A 16,849-nucleotide genomic window follows, 5' to 3' on the forward strand; every position below is an offset into this window, starting at 1 on the left:
CCACAAGGGCCACATCTAACTCACTCTTAAATATAGCCAATGAACTGGCCTCAACTACCTTCTGTGGCAGAGAATTCCAGAGATTCACCACTCTCTGTGTGAAAATATTTTTCCTCATCTCGGTCCTAAAAAATTTCCTCCTTCTCCTTAAACTGTGACCCCTAGTTCTGGACTTCCCCAACATCGGGAACAATCTTCCTGCATCTAGCCTGTCCAACCACTTAAGAATGTTGTAACTTTCTATAAGATCCCCCCTCGATCTTCTAAATTCTAGCGAGTACAAACCGAGTCTATCCAGTCTTTCTTCATATGAAAGTCCTGACAACCCAGGAATCAGTCCAGTGAACCTTCTCTGTACTCCCTCTATGGAAAGAATGTCTTTCCTCAGATTAGGAGACCAAAACTGTACGCAATACTCCAGGTGTGGTCTCACCAAGACCCTGTACAACTGCAGTAGAACCTCCCTGTTCCTATACTCAAATCCTTTTGTTATGAATGCTAACATACCATTCGCCTTCTTCACTGCCTGCTGGACCTGCATGCCTACTTTTAATGGCTGGTGTACCATGACACCCAGGTCTCGTTGCATCTCCCCCTATCCTAATCGGCCACCATTCAGATAACAGTCTACTTTCCTGTTTTTGCCACCAAAGTGGATAACCTCACATTTATCCACATTATACTGCATCTGCCATGCATTTGCCCACTCACCCAACCTATCCAAGTCACCTTGCAGCCTCCTAGCATCCTCCACACAGCTAACATTGCCCCCCAGCTTCGTGTCATCCGCAACCTTAGAGATGTTGCATTCAATTCCCTCGTCCAGATCATTAATATATATCGTAAATAGCTGGGGTCCCAGCACTGAGCCTTGCGGTACCCCACTAGTCACTGCCTGCCATTGTGAAAAGGACCCGTTTGCTCCTACTCTTTGCTTCCTGTCTGCCAGCCAGTTTTCTATCCACATCAATACTGAACCCCCAATACCGTGTGCTTTAAGTTTGTATACTAATCTCCTGCCTTTAGCGTGTCCAAACCCTAAATAATCATATGTTTCAATAAGATCCACTCTCATCCTTCCAAACTCCACTGGAGTACAGCCGCTCCATTCTCTCAGCATATGACAGTCCCGCCATCCCGGGAATTAACCTGGTGAACCTACGCTGCACTCCCTCAATAATAAGAATGTCCTTCTTCAAATTAGGGGACCAAAACTGCACACAATACTCCAGATGCGGTCTCACCAGGGCCCTGTGCAACTGCAGAAGGACTTCTTTGCTCCTATACTCAACTCCTCTTGTTATGAAGGCCAACATGCCATTCGTTTTCTTCACTGCCTGCTGTACCTGCATGCTTAACTGTGCTAACATTAATCCTCAACTACTTAGTTGAAATTCTTCACCTCCAACTGTTCTGTTTACTTTTCCAGTGGAACGTTGAAGATAACAATCGCGCTGTAAGTCGAGATGCATCGCTGTTTTTCCCCGAAGCATTTTAAAACAAGCACCACTTGAATAATATCACTTTTCAACAACAAGAACGAACAAAGATTTGCAATCTTTTTTTGACGGAAAGATCACCGATCTAAAACGTCAACTGTTTAGTTTAAAAGTAGACACGAATACTGGAGAAACTCAGCGGGTGAGGCAGCATCTATGGAGCAAAGGAATAGGCGAGGTCTTGGGTCGAAACGTCACCTATTCCTTCGCTCCATAGATGCTGCCTCACCCGCTGAGTTTCTCCAGCATTTTTATCAACCATCGATTTTCCAACATCTGCAGTTCCTTCTTAAACAAATGTTTACTTTGGAGATACAGCGCGTAAACAGGCCCATCGACCAGCGATCCACATTAACACAATCCAACACACACACACACACACTAGGGACAAGTTTACACTTGTATTTGGAGCACCTTCAGCTACAGACTGGTTCCACTAAGGTGCAGGTTAAAACCCCATGGGAGACCCTTCTTCCCTGTGGCTATCGAACTGCGCAACTCCTCCCCCTTCTGTCATGAGGTTGACTGGGCGAATCTACCGCTGTGATGTGGCGACTATACTGCTGCGCCGCGCTGCCCGTGAGTGAATGGGAGGACGCACTAGGACAAGTGTTTCCACTTTGAAGGAATTTACCCGAAATTCGGGACATTCCGGTTGTCTTCGAGTAATTTTTAGGGAAATGAAATAATATTGGGGAAATTTCCCGGCCCAGTGATCCTTCCCCGACTGCGCCCGTGTGACTGCCGCCCCAACTACGCACGTGCAAATACCGGGCTCACCGCGCGCTCGCGGGGAGACACGAAGGGGCCCAATCAGGCCCGCGGGATGATTTGCGGGGGAAAAAGTACATGCCTGTGTATTTACGACCGTCCGCGCTTGCGCAGTTGGGGGAGGCCCGTCAGCTGCGTCACAATTGAAAATGGCGGCAGTGACGTGGTCGGGACGCCGACTCCCCGTGCGTGCGCAGTGGGCCCGGTATCCGCGCGTGCACAGTTGGGGCGGCTGTCGCACATGCTCAGTTGGGGAAGGCTCACTGGGACGTGGCGACTCTGGCGCTGTGCGGCGGAGACTATACCGCTGCGCCGACGTGCCCGTGAGTGACGCAGCGGGACGCGGCTACTTACTTGGGGCCAGGTGCCGCTTCCTCGGTCTGCGTGGTGGCGGACGACAGGCTCGGCTCGGCGCCCTCGGACGCGGTGGCGCCCTCTTCAGTCGCGCCCTCCGCTGGTGGGTCCGGCGCCAGGGCGGCCGTGGCTGCCGGCGGCTCCGTGCCAGACGTCTCCATGGCCTCCCCGGCTGCCGGAGGAGCGGTGGGAGGCACCGGCTCTGCCGCTGGGCTGGCGGCGTCCGCGGGGCCCGGCGCTGCCTCCTGAGTGCCACCGTTGCCGTGGCCCTGGCAAAGGTGTGACAGAATGGACGGGCATTACTTGCAGCACACATGCAGCACAATGCATTAACGATCGGCACAAAATGCTGGATTAACTCAGTGGTACAGGCAGCATATCTGGGGAGAAGGAATGACACTGCCTGTTCCGCTGAGTTACTCCAGCATTTTCTGTCTATCTTCGATTCAAACCAGCATCTGCAGTTCCTTCCAGCACAATATATTTCTCGATTAGTTTAGTTTAGAGATACAGCGCGGAAACAGGCCCTTCGGCCCACCGGGTCCGCGCCGACCAGCGATCCCCGCACACATTAACACCAAGCCAATCAACCTACAATCCTGCACGTCTTTGGAGTGTGGGAGGAAACAGGAGATCTCGGAGAAAACCCACGCAGGTCACGGGGAGAACGTACAAACTCCATACAGACAGCACCCGTAGTCAGGATCAAACCTGGGTCTCTAGCGCTGCATTCACTGTAAAGCAGCAACTCCACTGCTGTGCCACCGTAGGGAGAAGGCAGGAGAATGGGGTTAGGAGGGAGAGATAGATCAGCCACGGTTGAATGGCAGAGTAGACCTGATGGGCCGAATGGCCTAATTCTGGTCCTATCACTAACGGCCATATTGAAGTGGACAATACATGATTATTGCTGACTCATGAAGAAGAGCCTCGACCCGAAAGGCCACCCAAAAAGTGTTTCCTCGCATCCGTTCTAAATGGCTTACCCATTAGTCTTAAACTGTGTGGCCCCTGGTTCTGGACTCCCCCAACATCGGGAACATGTTTCCTGCCTCTAGCGTGTCCAAACCCTTAACAATCTTATATGTTTCAATGAGATCCCCTCTCATACTTCTAAACTCCAGTGTACACAAGTCCAGTTGTTTCATTCTATCCCGGGAATTAACCTTGTAAACCTACGCTGCACTCCCTCAATAGCAAGAATGTCCTTCCTCAAATTAGGGGAGCAAAACTGCACACAATTCTCCAGGTGTGGTCTCACTAGGGCCCTGTACAACTGCAGATGGAGCTCTTTGCTCCTATACTCGATTCCTCTTGTTGTAAAGGCCAACATGCCATTTGCTTTCTTCACTGCCTGCTGTACCTGCATGTTTACTTTCATAGACTGATGAACAAGGACCCCCAGATCCCGTTGTACTTCCCCTTTTCCCAACTTGACGCCATTTAGATAGTAATCTGTCTTCCTGTTTTTGCTACCAAAGTGAATAACCTCACATTTATCCACATTAAACGTCATCTGCCATGCGTCTGCCCACTCCCCCAACCTGTCCAAGTTACCCTGCATTCTCATAGCAAAAGTTTGTATTTCCTCGACTTTGCTTTGGTTACAATGTGCCGAAGTGTCTACAATTCTCGAGACAGAATCTTGGTCCTCACCTCCAGCCTGTTCAAGATGCCCTGGATGTCCCTCAGCATGTGCTGGGCCAGCACCAGTCGAACACGTGGCTCACTCTGCGGAAACAAAGGCAAATGTCGTTGGAAATAATGTTCAAGTTCATAGGTCCCAGGAGCAGAATTAGGCCATTCGGACCATCTACTCCGCCATTCAATGGTGGCTGATCTATCTTTCCCCCACAATCCCGTCTCCCCACAACCCCTGACACACGCACTGATCAAGAATCTGTTAATCTCTGCCTTAAAAATATCCGCTGATTTGGCCTCCACAGCCGACTGTGGCAAAGAATTCCACAGATTCACCGCCCTCTGGCTAAAGAAATTCCTCCTCATCTCCTTCCTTAAGCCCCTGTCCCACTTTCCTGAGTCATTCACAAATTCTCCCGAGTTTTCCCCTTGCTTCAAACTTGGAGAATGTCCGTAGCTATTTCGTAGCGGATCATAATGCCAGCCATAGGAACTCGGGGTATCAGGTAAGTCGGGGCGGTTTTTTCAACATGTTGAAAAAATGTTCGCGAGTTTAAAAAAATAGCCCCGAGTACCTACAAATGGCCATTACCGTAATTCTCTGAGTTCGAATCAAGGGGAAAACTCGGGAGAGTTTGTGGTAACTCGGGAAGGAGGGACAGGGCCTTAAATCTCTTCCTTAAAAATATCCACTGAATTGGCCTCCACAGCCGTCTGTGGCAAAGAATTCCACAGATTCACCACCCTCTGACTAAAGAAATTCCTCCTCATCTCCTTCCTAAAGGTACGTCCTTTAATTCTGAGGCTGTGGCCTCTGGTCCTAGACTCTCCCACTAGTGGAAACATCATCCCCACAAACACTCTATCCAGTCTGAAGAAGGGTCTCAACCCAAAGCGTCACCCATTCTTTCTCTCCAGAGATGCTGCCTGTCCCGCTGAGTTCCTCCAGCATTCTGTGTCAGCACTCTATCCAGGACAAGCACAGAGACAAACAAAGTACTACATCAGGTAGGTTATGATCCTGGATAGATTACGTTTAGCGTCGGGACCCTTCTTCAGACTTTCTTCTAAGCATTGTTAACGCACCTTGAGAAAGGAGAGGAGGAGGAATTTCTTTCGTCAGAGGGTGGTGAATCTGAGGAATTCATTGCCACAGATGGCTGTGGAGGCCATATCATTGGGTATTGCTAGGTTCTCGATTAGCAATGGGGCTGTCCCACTGTACGAGCTAATTCAAGAGTTCTACCGAGTTTCCCCCAATTCGAACTCGGAGAATTACGGTAATAGCCGCTCGTAGGTACTCGGGGCTCTTGTGGCCATTTTTCAACGTTACAAAAATCTTCACGATTCTTCACAAGCTTACCACGTTTCCCGAGTAACTGCCGTTAGCGTTATAAGCCCCTAAGAGACGTCCCGAGCTCCGACGTACCCACAACGTACATTCTACGTACTTACCACGAGTTTGATTTTTTTTAACCTCGGGAGAGCTCCTGAATTAGCTTGTACAGTGGGACAGGCCCTTAATCGTGTGAGAGGCTACAAGGAAAAGTTTAGTTTGTAGTCACCTGTACCGAGGTACAGCGTAAAGCTTTCTGTCGCCTGCTATCCAGTTTGAGACGCTGGCAGCATCATCAAAGACCCACACCATCCTGACCACACACTCATATCCCCGCTGCCTTCAGGTAGAAGGTACAGGAGCCTGAAATCTGCAACATCCAGGTTCAGGAACAGTTTCTTCCCCACAGCCATCAGGCTATTAAATTCAACTCAAACAAAAATCTGGACTTTAATAGCCTATGTACTTTATCTGTTTATTTATGTGTGTGTATATATATATAAATTCAATGGTATATAGAGACACTGATCTGTTCTGTATTTATTTATGCCTACAATATTCTGTTGTGCTGCAGCAAAGCAAGAATTTCATTGTCCCATCTGGGATACATGACAGTAAACTCTCTTGAACTTGAAAGATTATATATGATTACAATCGAGCCGTCCACAGTGTACAGATACAGGATAAAGGAAATAACCGAAGGCTCTGACCCGAAACGTCACCCATCCTTATTCTCCAGTGATGCTCCAGAGATCTCTGGAGAACATGGATAGGTGACAATTCAAATTAGGATCCTTCTTCAGTGCGTCCCGACCCAAAACGCCACCTGTCCATATTCCCCAAAACATAGACACACAGTGCCGGAGTAACTCAGCGGATTAGGCAACATCTCTGGGGGAAAAGGAGGGGTGCCGTTTTGGGTATGAACCCTTCTTTGGCTGTTTCCTGCAGAGTTACTCCAGCATTATGCGTCTTTTTTAGGTAAACTGGCCTCTGCAGTTCCTTGTTTCTTCACAGTCTTCTAGACCAGTGGTTCTCAACCTTTTTGGCACGTATGTACCTTTGTTAGGTTCCTAAACGTGGGCTCAATATGTTATTTGTGTCCCCTTCATGACCCCTGGCAAAGCCCCAAACGATCCACATAGGGTAGCGTTGTTGAGGGGCTGTCTGAGGCCTCGAGTACACGGAGACCACCCTCGAGCATGAAGTAGAGTTACGAAACCTCCTACGATATGAAAGTGAATTAGGTAAATATTAAAGTTTTTTTTAATGCTTTATCTGATGGGATAAATGATAGGCTTCAGTCAGTCAGTCAATTTTATGTGTATAACACATTTAAAAACAACCCACGTTGACCAAAGTGCTTCACATCAGTGCAGGTACGAATATGCTAAATACAACGGTAAGACAGACCTAACAATACATACATAAACTGTTTACAGCGTCCCCTCAGAGGGGCTCAAAAGGTTTTAAGTCTGGACTTAGAGTCGATGGAGGGGGCAGTTCTGATGAGGAGAGGGATGTTATTCCACAGTTTAGAAACATAGAAAATAGGTGCAGGATTAGCCATTCGGCCCATTGGGCCATTCAATATGATCATGGCTGATCATAAAAAAAACAGGTAGTAGTTTTGGTCAGGGGTGGGGAACCTGCGGCCTTCTAGGCCATTAAGTGCCGCCTTTTGAATGAATCCAAATTTTGTAGAACAAATCCTTTCCAGGACAAATTCCAGGACAAGGGGTCACAGCTTAAGGATAAGGGGGAAATCCTTTAGGGCCGAGATGAGAAAAACATTTTTCACACAGAGAGTGGTGAATCTCTGGAACTCTCTGCCACAGAGGGTAGTTGAGGCCACAGTTCATTGGCTATATTTAAGAGGGAGTTAGATGTGGCCCTTGTGGCTAAAGGGATCAGGGGGTATGGAGAGAAGGCAGGTACAGGATACTGAGTTGGATGATCAGCCATGATCATATTGAATGGAGGTGCAGGCTCAAAGGGCCGAATGGCCTCTACTCCTGCACCTATTTTCAATGTTTCTCTGTTTTATTTTTATTAATATGTTTTTGCTCATCTTTTATTATTTTTATTTTAATCTTATAATGAACGTATTTAAAATACCAAAGAGTAAAAGGAGATTCAACAAAATAATCCTCCCCGACTGACGGCCACAATTAAAACATTGGTAAGTCATGAGGGCTATTTTAACAAAATAATGTACATTTTGAAGTATATCTAATTGAAGTGTCTTGGATGCGGCCTTATTAGATAACAACTAACTTAATGCGGCATTCCAACATGAAAAACGTTCCCCACCCCTGGTCAAGGTGCTGCATGCAACCACAAAAACACGCTTGATTTTTAAAATCTCAAACTTTTGTAACATTCCTACACAGGGGGTCACGCCCCCCGGGTTAAGTGAGAGTGCATCAGCATTTGCAGAGGTAACAAGCTGACAACCACTGCCCAAGACTGAATGTTTAAACAAGTTATTCAGCAACCTAGTATTCGACTTTTAAAAGGACCCCTGATGAGGAAAGACCAGTGTCCGTGCAGTACTTTGGAGGTGTCTCTGAGCACTATGTAGCCAAAGGCAAACGGTTCATACTGACGTTGACAAGTCAAGTCAAGTCAAGTCAAGTTTATTTGTCACATACACATACGAGATGTGCAGTGAAATGAAAGTGGCAATGCTCGCGGACTTTTGTGCAAAAGACAAACAACAAAACAACCAAACAAATTATAAACACAATCATAACACACATATTCTTTTACATAATAAATAATAGAAGGAAAAACGTTCTGTAGAGTTAGTCCCTGGTGAGAAAGGCGTTTACAGTCCGAATTGCCTCTGGGAAGAAACTCCTTCTCAACCTCTCCGTTCTCACCGCATGGCAACGGAGGCGTTTGCCTGACCGTAGCGGCTGGAACAGTCCGTTGCAGGGGTGGAAGAGGTCTCTCATGATTTTGTTTGCTCTGGAGTTGCACCTCCTGTTGTATAGTTCCTGCAGGGGGGCAAGTGAAGTTCCCATAGTGCGTTCGGCCGAACGCACTACTCTCTGCATAGCCTTCTTGTCCTTGGCAGAGCAATTCCCGAACCAGATGGTAATGTTCCCGGACAAGATGCTTTCCACCGCCGCTGCGTAGAAGCACTGGAGGATCCTCGCAGACAGGTGATACAGAACTTGTGCCCGGTCACACCAGGGTGAAATGTACGCAGCAACCTGTGACGAGGGACTCACTTTTGGCAAGAAACAGAGAAGAACACCCTGTTTTTCTTCAGAATGTAACCTTCCCCTTCCACCCACGTGAGCAGGGCTGTGGAATCGGAGTCGTCGAGTCGGTATCGGAGCAATTTTGGTGCCGCTGGAGTCGGTAAAAACGCCCCGTCTCCGACTCCGACCTCAACATAAATTTCAGAGACAACGTAAATCGGAAAAAAACCCCACTTTTTAAACATCCCACACTTTATTTCCAATCAAAAATATATTTATTCCAATGGAATTTCAATTTTGTCATAGTGCTATATGTAATTTCTTTTTTCCTATTAGCATGAAATCTTGAAAGCATCCAGAGAATTGCCCTCCACTGCCCTCTGAGGCAGAGAATTCCACAGATTCAGCGAGGAAAGGTGCCTTCGGCCCACCGAGTGAAGGGCCTTCACCGACTAGCAATTCCCCTTTACCTTCTGTCTATCTGAGCGTGCACACTATCCCACACGCTCAGACAGTTTACGGTTTTACTGATGCCAATATAACCTGCGGCACGGTGGCGTTGTGGCGCGGCACTGCCTCACAGCGCCAGAGATCCAGGTTTAATCTTGACTATGGTGTTTGTCTCCATGCTCTCCCCGTGATCTGCTTGGGGTTCTCTCAGAGATCTTCGCTTTCCTCCGACCCTCCAGAGACGTACAGGTTTGCAAGTTAATTGGCGGTACAAATGGCAACGGCGACTTCTCCCGCCCGAGTTGCGGGGTCGAAGAGCTCCTGGAGCGGGGCCTGACATCACCGCCCCGCGCGGCTTTATATGGGAGTCTGCGAGCGCACGCCGGGGGCTCTGCAGTGGAGAGATAAGTTTTTTTGGCCTTCCATCACAGTGATGTGATGGATGTTTATGTAATTTATGTTGTGTCTTGGGTCTATTTGTTTGTAATGTATGGCTGCAGAAACGGCATTTCGTTTGGACCTCAAGGGGTCCAAATGACAATTGAATTGAATCTTGAATCTTGAAATGTAAAATTGTCCCTGGTGATTGAGGGACAGCTTTAATGTTTGGGGAACGGCTGCATGGTGTGGACTCGGTGGGCAAAGGGACTTACCATCGCTGGGGATCGCCGGAGAAGAGCTCCGACCACCGGCCTGCGGCCTATGACTCCCTGAAGCCACGGCCTCCGATTCGGGACCTCCACCATCCCGACGTCGGAGTTTGGATCATCCTGGCGAGAGGGCCTGTACATCGAGCCGTCCGTATCAGCGACTACCGAGGGTTCATGGCCCCACCACCACTGTCTGAACTTTGTTGCCTTCCACCACAGTGGAGAATGCTGTGGTGTATGTTTGTGTTAAATTCTATTGTGTATTGTGTGTTCTTTTTAAGTGTATCGCTGCTGGCAAATTCATATCACTGCACCTCTGGGTGCATGTGACGAATAAAATTGACTCTGACTTTGCTTCCCCGCTGTATCTCGGAACTAAGCCCACAAAGCTGAAAAAGCATGAAACAAGGTACAAATGCAATAGGTCTGAACTGCCACGAGAGTGACGACAGCACACAAAGCAATTCATCGATCGACCCACTTCACGATTCAGGATGTACGGGACAAGGCGTAGCCACAACACAACCGATTGCCAACGGGGAAGACTTTTTGAGGCGTTCCAGCTTCCAGCATTCCACAATTCCCAACTGCATCTTTCTCAATCCAAAGGAGGTCGGGCCGCATTCAGATGAAGCGCGACTCATGCTACTCAAGGGCCTGTCCCACTTACGCGACCTTTACAGGCGACTGCCCGCACCCGTCATAGGTTGCCGAAATTTTCAACACGTTGAAAATTCAGCAGCGACCAGAAAGATGCTACGACTCTTTGGAGACCTCTCATGACCATAGGAGACCTCTCATGACCATACAGACGATCCCTGGTGATATACCGGGTGACCTCTCACAATCACGCAGCCTGTATGGTCTTGAGAGGTCTCCTATGGTTGTGAGAGGTCTCCTATGGTTGTGAGAGGTCTCCTATGGGTCTCCTTGTGAGAGGTCTCCAAAGAGTCGTAGTGTCTTTCCAGTCGCTTCTGAACTTTCAACATGTGACAATGTCGGCGACCTATCACAGGTGCCGGCAGTCGCCTGTAAAGGTTGCGTTAAAGGGCCTGTCCCACTTAGGAGACCTAAACAGCAACCTCTGGTGACCTTGCCCGCTACCCAAGGTTTTCCATGAGACCACCGGAGGTTTTGGTCACTCTCCCTAATGGTTGAAAGTGGTTTCTGCGTGATTGAGGTTTCATCTAGGTTGCTGCTATTTTTTCATCATGATTAAAACCGGCCTCGACTAAAAATAGGTTGCCGTTTTAAAAATCGATCATTTTTTAGTCGCAGGTCTAGTGGAAGCCGGTTTTCTTCATAGTCGAGGAAGGTTTTCAACATTTGCGTGGGAGGTGGTAGGAGGTTGCAGGTCACCTCCACCTTGATTTGTTTTTGGGTGGTGGGAAAGGTCACCAGAGGTTGCTGTTTAGGTCTCCTAAGTGGGACAGGGGCTTAAGTGGGACAGGTCCTTCAGCATAAAGTCTCCAGATATGCACACCCCCGATAAAAAAAAGCACAAAGTGCTGGAGTAACTCATCGGTCGGGCAGCATCCCTGGAGAACACATTTGTGCCATGTTTCAGGTCGGAGCGCTTTTCCAGGCTTGCTGCCTGACCTGCCGAGTTACTCCAGCACTTTGTGCCTTATGTTTTATTTTTATAAACCGGCATCTGCAGTTCCTTCTTTCAACATACATAACATTGACCATGCGGGTCCACTACAACTACAGCTACTCAAGAAGATAGGAGCATAGTCGGAGAAGTCCAGAGGAGGTTTACGGGAATGATCCTGGCAGTGATTTGGTTTGTGCTCGCCTGACCTCGCTGGAGTTTAGAAGGATGAGGGGTAACCTCATTGAAATTTGGGGAAGGACATCCTTGTGATTGAGGCAGTGCAGCATAGGTACACGAGATTGATAACTGGGATGGCGGGACTGTCATATGAGGAAAGATTGAAAAGACTAGGCTTGTATTCACTGGAGTTTAGAAAGATGAGGGGGCATCTTATAGAAACATATAAAATTATAAAAGGACTGGACAAGCTAGATGCAGGAAAAATGTTCCCAATGTTGGGCGAGTCCAGAACCAGGGGCCACAGTCTTAGAATAAAGGGGAGGCCATTTAAAACTGAGGTGAGAAAAGACGTTTTCACCCAGAGAGTTGTGAATTTGTGGAATTCCCTGCCACAGAGGGCAGTGGAGGCCATGTCACTGGATGGATTTAAGAGAGAGTTAGATAGAGCTCTAGGGGCTAGTGGAATCAAGGGATATGGGGAGAAGGCAGGCACGGGTTATTGATTGGGGATGATCAGCCATGATCGCAATGATTGGCGGTGCTGGCTCGAAGGGCCGAATGGCCTCCTCCTGCACCTATTGTCTATGTGTCTATGTCGAGGATGTCTCCAGGGGGCATGTCGCCAGCGGGTCGTGAGAGGTCGCCAGGGGTCACCAGTATGGTTGTGAGTGGCCTCCTAGTCACCCAAAGAGTAATAGGGTCTTTCTGGTCGCCGCTGAATTTTCAACATGTTGAAGATTTTCGGTGACCTATGACGGGTGCCGGCAGTCCCCGAAAAGGTCGCGTAAGTGGGACAGCCCCTTAAGGGCGTCAAGGGTTACGGAGAGACGTCAGAAGGATGGGGTTGAGAGGGATAGTCAGATCAGCCACGATTGAATGGCAGAGCAAACTGGACGGGCCGAATGGACTAATTCTGCCCCCGGGTCTTGTGGTCTTCAAAGTTAGAATGGGTGAGCAAGATGGAAGAGGGGGAGTGGGGGGGCAAATAGATGGATGGAAAGTAAAAAAAGGAGAGAAAGTGAGGTTACCTGGATGGGACTCTGCTCCACATTGATGTGCATATCCACCGAAGATCCGTCACCCTTTTGGAGTGTGAGGGGAGGGAAGGGGAGAAAGCACCAATCGTCAAATAAATAGATGCTCCCAGAGTCACGTGACAGATGCTACACCTGCCCCTTGTACCTCCTCCCTCGACTCTGTCCGGGGACCCCGACAACCCTTTCAGGCGAGGCAGAGGTTCGCTTGCACCTCCTCCTCCAACCTCATCTACTGTATCCGTCGTTCAAGGTGTGGATTCCTGTACATCGGCGGGACCAACACGCAGACTGGGCGATTGTTTCGCTGAACACCTCTGCCCAGTCCGCCTGGACCTGTCTGATCTCCCGGTTTGCCAAGCACCTCAATTCCCCTTCCCGTTCCCACGCTGAACTGACAATCTTGGGCCTCCTCCGCTGCTAGAGTGAGGCCAACCGCAAATTGGATGAACAGCACCTCATATTTCGCTTGGGCAGCTCACACCCCAGCGGTACGAATATTAACTTCTCCAGCTTCATGTAACCCTCTCATCCCCTCTCTCATTGTCCTTCCCTAGTTGTCGTACTAGTCCAATATCACCCTGGTGAGTTTCATTGTCATTAACTCATTTTCACCTAACCCACAGCTAACAAGCTATCTATCGCAGGCGCTGCCTCAAAAAGGCTGGCAGCATCATCAAGGACCCACACCATCCTGGTACACGCACTCATCTCCCCGCTGCCTTCAGGTAGAAGGGTACAGGAGCCTGAAATCTGCAACATCCAGGTTCAGGAATAGCTACTTCCCCACAGCCATCAGGCTATTAAACCCGCCATCAAACTAACTCTGAGCTATAACAGCCTATTGCACTTTATCTGTTTATTTATGTATATATATGGTCTATGCTATATAGACACATATGGTTTATTTATGTATATATATGGTCTATGCTATATAGACACATTGAACTGTTCTGTATTTTTGCAAGCAAGAATTTCATTGGCCTATCTGGGACACATGACAATAAACTGGAATAATTGACTGGACAATGGCCCGTTTCCTTTATCATTGTTACTTTTTTGCATATCTTTCATTCATTTGTTCTATATCTCTCCACATCACCATCAATATCTCTCTCGTTTCCCTCTCCCCTGACTCTCAGTTTGAAGAAGGGTCTCGACCCGAAACGTCACCGATCCTTTTTCTCCAGAGATGCTGCCTGACCCGCTGAGTTGCTCCAGCTTTTTGTGTCTATCTTCGATTCCCTCCCTCACCCTAGTCGTATTAGCCTCAAAGTGGTCTTGTTGCGTCCCATTGTCTACAACACATTTTCACTTAACCCCTTCATCATCGTTAGTTTATTCCATTTCTTTGTTCTATATCACCATGCATCTCTTTCCCCTGACTCTCAGTCTGAAGAAGGGTCTCGATCGGAAACATCACCTATTCCATTTCTCCAGAGACCCGCTGAGTTACTCCAGCTTTTTGAGTCAATCTACCCACCTGCTATTTTTGACCCTGTGCAATAGGCTGTGACGCAAGATGTTTAAGAAAGAACTGCAGATGCTGGTAAAATTGACAGCAGACACAAAATGCTGGAGTAACTCAGCGGGACAGGCAGCATCTCTGGAGAGAAGGAATGGGCGACGTTTCGGGTCGAGACCCTTCCTCAGTCTGAGAGCCAGGGGAAAAAGGAAACAAGACGGTGATATGATAGACAATGGGTGCAGGAATAGGCTATTCGGCCCTTCATGCCAGCACCGCCATTCACTGTGCCATTCGATTATGGCTGATCTATTTTAAGGGCCTGTCCCACTTTCACAACCTAATTGGCGGTGCAGGCTTGAAGGGCCGAATGGCCTACTCCTGCACCTATTTTCTATGTTTCTAATTCCCGACCTCTGCCGAGTTTCCGCTGGACTCACACTTGCAGCATGATCGTCACGAGGTCGTAGGAGGTCGTAGATAGGTCGTGATGCTGGTCATATGTACTCGTGGCATCAAGTAGGTCGGGGCGTTGTTTCTAGCCTGATGAAAAATGTCCACGAGTAAAAAAGGTCGTGAATTAGGTCGTGAAAGTGGGACAGGCCCTTCACCTTCTCAACCATTCTCCTGCCTTCGCCCCTTCACCTTTGACCCTCGTACCAATCAAGAACCTGTCAATCTGAGCTTTAAAACTACCCAGAATGGCGGCACAGTACGTTTTCCCTGTGACCGCGTGAGTTTCCTCTGGGTGCTCTGGTTTCCCCATCACAATCCAAAAGACGTGTGGATCTGTAGGTAAATTGGCCTTCTGAAATATTGCCCCAGGTCGTGGGAAAGTGGGGCAACAAAGAACTAGTGTTCAAGAAGGAACTGCAGATGCTGGAAAATCGAAGGTACACAAAAATGCTGGAGAAACTCAGCGGGTGCAGCAGCATCTATGGAGCGAAGGAAATAGGTAATGTTTCGGGCCAAAACCCTTCTTCAGACTCAAAAAATAGGTAACGTTTCGGGCCGAAACCCTTCTTCAGTCTTCAGCATTTTTGTCTACCAACAAAGACCTAGTGTTGGCGGGTGATCGATGGTCAATATGGAGGAGGCCATTCGGCCCTTCGAGTCAGCACCGTCTTTCAAGGTGATCATGGCTGATCACTCACAATCAGTACCCCGTCCCTGCATGTTCTCTCTTGAAAGCATCCATAAAAACCAGCCTCCACCACCCTCTGAGGCAGAGAATTCCACAGACTCACAACTCTCTGTGAGAAAAAAGATTTTCCTCATCTCCGTTCTAAATGGCTTACCCCTTATTCTTAAACTGTGTGGCCCCTGGTTCTGGACTCCCCCAACATCGGGAACATGTTTCCTGCCTCTAGCGTGTCCAAACCCTTAATAATCTTATGTTTCAATAAGATACCCTCTCATCCTTCTAAACTCCAGAGTTTGCAAGCCCAGCCGCTCCATTCTCTCAGCGTATGACAGTCCCGCCATCATGGGAATTAACCTGGTGAACCTACGCTGCACTCCTTCATCTTTCTAACTTCCAGTGTGTACAAGCCCGGCTGCTCCATGCCTGATAGACGGTGGCAAGATGCCTGATGCACTTAAACCTGGCTTCTTATGGAAACAAAGAGCAAGCTCAGATCCTCCTCAGACCCTTGACTTGGACCTTCATGCCGCCTCCAGTCAGAGGGACAAACTCCAGCATCAATGAATCAAGTGCACACCTCCAGTCAAGCAGCGTTGCCCTTCAACAGGAATGATCGAGACAGAGACGACCAACAGCTTTGGCTCGAGTATCAAAGCACTCTTACTGCTGTGCGGCACGGTGGCGCAGCAGTACAGTTGCTGCCCTGCAGCGCCAGAGATCCTGGTTCGATCCCGACTACGGGTGCTGTCTGTATAGAGTTTGTACATTCCCCTCGTGACTGTGTGGGTTTTCTCCGGGTGCTCCGGTTTCCTCCCACACTCCAAATACGTGCAGGTTTGTAGGTTAATTGGCTTTGGTAAAAATTGTAAATGATCCCTGGTGTGTGTAGGATAGCGTTACTATACGGGGGGATCACTGGTTGACATGGATTCTGAGGGGAGGGGGATGTTTTCATGTTGTATCTCCAAACTAAACTAAGTTGAGAGGTCATGTTACTGTTGCATAAGATATTAGTCAGGGCACGTTTAGAGTATTGGAGACACAAAATGCTGGAGTAACTCTGCGGGACAGGCAGCATCTCTGGAGAGAAGGAATGGGTGACGTTTCTGGGTCGAGACCCTTCGTCGGTTTTAGTCACCCTGTTACGGGAATGATGTCATGAAGCTGGAAAGGGTACGGAGAAGATTGAAGAGGATGGTGCCAGGACTCAAGGGCCTGAGCTAGAGGGAGACGGTGACATGAAGAGAAATGTTAGTCCGGATGCACCCCAATTATTTCCAAGAGTGATAGGTGAGAAAGATTGGGAAGCTCAAGATGTGTGTGTGTGTGTGTGTGTGTGTGTGTGAGTGTGTGTGTGTGTGTGTGTGTGTGTGTGTGTGTGTGTGTGTGTGTGTGTGTGTGTGTGTGTGTGTGTGTGTGTGTGTGTGTGTGTGTGTGTGTGTGTGTGTGTGTGTGTGTGTGTGTGTGTGCGCGCATGTGAGTGTGTGCGCATGTGTGCTGTGTGTGCGTGCGTGCG

The 16,849-nt window shown here is 48.5% G+C and overlaps 1 protein-coding gene across 5 annotated transcripts in view; it reads right to left on the reverse strand.

Annotated features, from left to right (window-relative positions):
* The window catches only part of LOC129694200 (large proline-rich protein BAG6-like), an 85,778-nt gene that overhangs the window by 39,997 nt on the left and 28,932 nt on the right, over nucleotides 1–16,849 (reverse strand). For 3 of the 5 annotated variants that reach the window (XM_055630913.1, XM_055630915.1, XM_055630912.1), the window contains exons 5-7: nucleotides 12,719–12,772; nucleotides 4,281–4,355; nucleotides 2,625–2,893 (exon numbers count right to left, since the gene is read on the reverse strand). In XM_055630913.1, coding sequence (XP_055486888.1) covers nucleotides 2,625–2,893; nucleotides 4,281–4,355; nucleotides 12,719–12,772 — 398 coding nt within the window. The remainder of the gene's footprint in view (nucleotides 1–2,624; nucleotides 2,894–4,280; nucleotides 4,356–12,718; nucleotides 12,773–16,849) is intronic. The other 2 variants (XM_055630916.1, XM_055630914.1) reach the window with 1 other exon arrangement.

This window comes from Leucoraja erinacea, unplaced genomic scaffold, assembly GCF_028641065.1.
Source record: "Leucoraja erinacea ecotype New England unplaced genomic scaffold, Leri_hhj_1 Leri_57S, whole genome shotgun sequence".
In the NCBI taxonomy this organism is placed as follows: Eukaryota; Metazoa; Chordata; class Chondrichthyes; order Rajiformes; family Rajidae; genus Leucoraja; species Leucoraja erinaceus.